This window comes from Electrophorus electricus, chromosome 2, assembly GCF_013358815.1.
Source record: "Electrophorus electricus isolate fEleEle1 chromosome 2, fEleEle1.pri, whole genome shotgun sequence".
In the NCBI taxonomy this organism is placed as follows: Eukaryota; Metazoa; Chordata; class Actinopteri; order Gymnotiformes; family Gymnotidae; genus Electrophorus; species Electrophorus electricus.
This window is the reverse complement of record NC_049536.1, coordinates 23767126-23769625: the sequence shown is the minus strand read 5'-3', so window position 1 is coordinate 23769625 and position 2500 is coordinate 23767126. Positions and strand designations below refer to the sequence as shown.

At 48.2% G+C, this 2500-nt stretch overlaps 1 protein-coding gene across 2 annotated transcripts in view; it reads right to left on the bottom strand.

Moving 5' to 3' along the window:
- The window catches only part of LOC113585706 (sodium bicarbonate cotransporter 3-like), a 33752-nt gene that overhangs the window by 19500 nt on the left and 11752 nt on the right, over positions 1-2500 (bottom strand). For both annotated transcript variants that reach the window (XM_035519675.1, XM_035519683.1), the window contains exon 7: positions 1053-1358. In XM_035519675.1, coding sequence (XP_035375568.1) covers positions 1053-1358 — 306 coding nt within the window. The remainder of the gene's footprint in view (positions 1-1052; positions 1359-2500) is intronic.

The following is a 2500-nucleotide window of genomic DNA, read 5'->3' as shown; positions in this document are numbered from 1 at the left end:
ATTTGGAAGGCAGAAGAGAATGTCTGTAGAGTGCTGTACTGTAGCTGATGGATGCTAATAAACACAAGGCCAAAGTGTTCTGGAGGACAAAGAGGCCTAGGGCCTGTCCACACACACACACACACACACACACACACACACACACACACACACACACACACACACAGACACACGCACACACAGACACACACACACACAGACAGACACACACACACACACACACAGACACACACACACACACACACACAGACACACACACACACACGAAGCATGCATGGAAAATAGCACACATACAATGATGACAATGTGTGAGATGTTTCCCCTTTCATTTTATGAGAGTGTCCTGTTTAGGAATGCAGGAGGGGGGTTAAAGGGGGGTTAAAGGGTTAGGGTTAAGCAGGGGTTAAAGATCACCCAGGACCATCCTAGAACCGGAATGTTCTAGAACCTTTGATTCTGGTTTTTAATTCACTGCCAGACATGCTGTTTGGGTCTGAGTAAGTTTATCCAGCTAACAGTGTGACGTGTTTACCGGCACCACATTCACCTCCCTAGATCTGCTGTCTACTGTCAAAACACAGTAGTCTCGGTTCTTGCTTCGGGTTACCAGATACTTCATAAATACCGTGAGAGCGCCTTGGCCACAGAGGTGAGTGGCTAAGTCTTGAGTGCTCCCCCAGGATCACAAGCACTCATAAAAAAACCAGTGAAGTGAAAAAGTCAAGCAGGGATACAGAGAGGAATAACAGTGGGAAACTCTCAGTGGGATGGGAAAGTTTACTGTATGACTGAATAAATACGGCAGAGCCAGAGGGCTGCATCAGGCAGTGTACACACACACACACACACACATGGATGGATGGACGGACAGACGGATGGACAGACAGATGACTGGATGGATGGATCGATGGATGAATAACCCAAGCCCATGCATGGTCAAACATGCAGTACAGGAGGGTGATGAAATGGATGGAGAGATGTTGTTGCCGTGGGGATGAGTAGGAGATGGAGGACTGGGTGAGTGGTTGACCATCATCTGCTCTGATATTTGCCTTGTTGAGCTCCGAGGTCCAACACGTCCTCCTCTGAGGAGATCCCCTCTGACTCTTCGTCCTCCACTGGAGGCGACACCACCACCTCGGGGATGTCCAGGTGGACTGGAGATCTGTGGGTGGAGTCGGACCATCGAGGGGTGGGCGGGGTGTTCTGAGGGCTAGTGCTGGGGGAGGGGCCGTGGGCGGGGCCAGGCAGGAGGTGACTCAGGAGCATGGAGACGCGTGAGTCACGTCTCTGGGACAGATTGGTAATGGAGCCGCCCAGCTTCAGAAGGGAGTTTCGCGAGGCAGACAACCCTTCACCTAGACATGAGAAAAAAGGGGGGAAAGGTGGAGAGAGGATGAAAACAGAAAGGATTGAGGAAAAGAACATTCTGGGAAGTCATAAAGGACACACACAGAGTCACACAGGGGCTAGTAGTGCTATGACAACGTGGGTGGTTGTCTGGTTATGAGAAACAGAACGGAAAAAAGTAACAGAAACAAACCCAGAATGTTACTGCTGGGTACTGAACGCATGTCATGAAGAGAAGAGGTTCAGAGGCCCGTAAACACGGCAATCGCATGCTCACCATGTAGTGCACCATGGCAAAAGTGAGTCAGGGATCTCATTGGCTGGCATGCGGGTGACATGAATAATTACCATGTTAGTTACAGTCTTTCTACACTTTCTACACTCAGTGGTTTCAGTCATATAGTTACAGCAGTCAGAAGTGCATTTGTACCGTGCATTAGACACCGAACAGAGGGGGATGACTTCAGAATCAGTTTAGTGCAGCCGAAGTCCGTAGGAAGCATCAGGACAGTGCAGCACTATCCGCACCACCAGCAGGGGACGCCAGCATCAAACAGTATTCTCAGACTACTTACTTTTTAAGGCCAGAGAGTTACAGCCATTTAACTGGGAACATTCCCAGTCCAGTCCATTAGACTCAGAGGTATCGCTGCTACCATCCCTACTCTCTTATCAAGTGTTCAACAAAATTTAAAGTGCATAAATGAAAATAGAAAGTAGAATTATATTACATTAAATGAAAGAGATCAGATTGGAGATGATAGCACTGGGTTATCTGAATATACACATGATGGGATGAATTTTGCCATTCCAATGTGGCAGTACCAACAAAGTGATGTAGTTTGTGGTAATGAAACAACTATGCAGAAGATGGTTAGGCTGTGTGTCTGATGGGCAAGAGACTCTCCTAAGATTTTGTTTGTAATTTGATTGTGCTACTGTGCTCTGTGTGTGTGTGTGTGTGTGTGTGTGTGTGTGTGTGTGTGTGTGTGTGTGTGTGTGTGTGTGCATGTGTGTACGTGTGTGTGCATGTGTGTTTGTGTGTGCGTGTGTGTGCGTTTGTGTGTGCATGTGTGCACGCGTGTGTGTGCTTTTGTGCGTGTGTGTGTGTGTGCGTGTGTGTGTGTGCTTGTGTGTGTGCGTGTTTGTG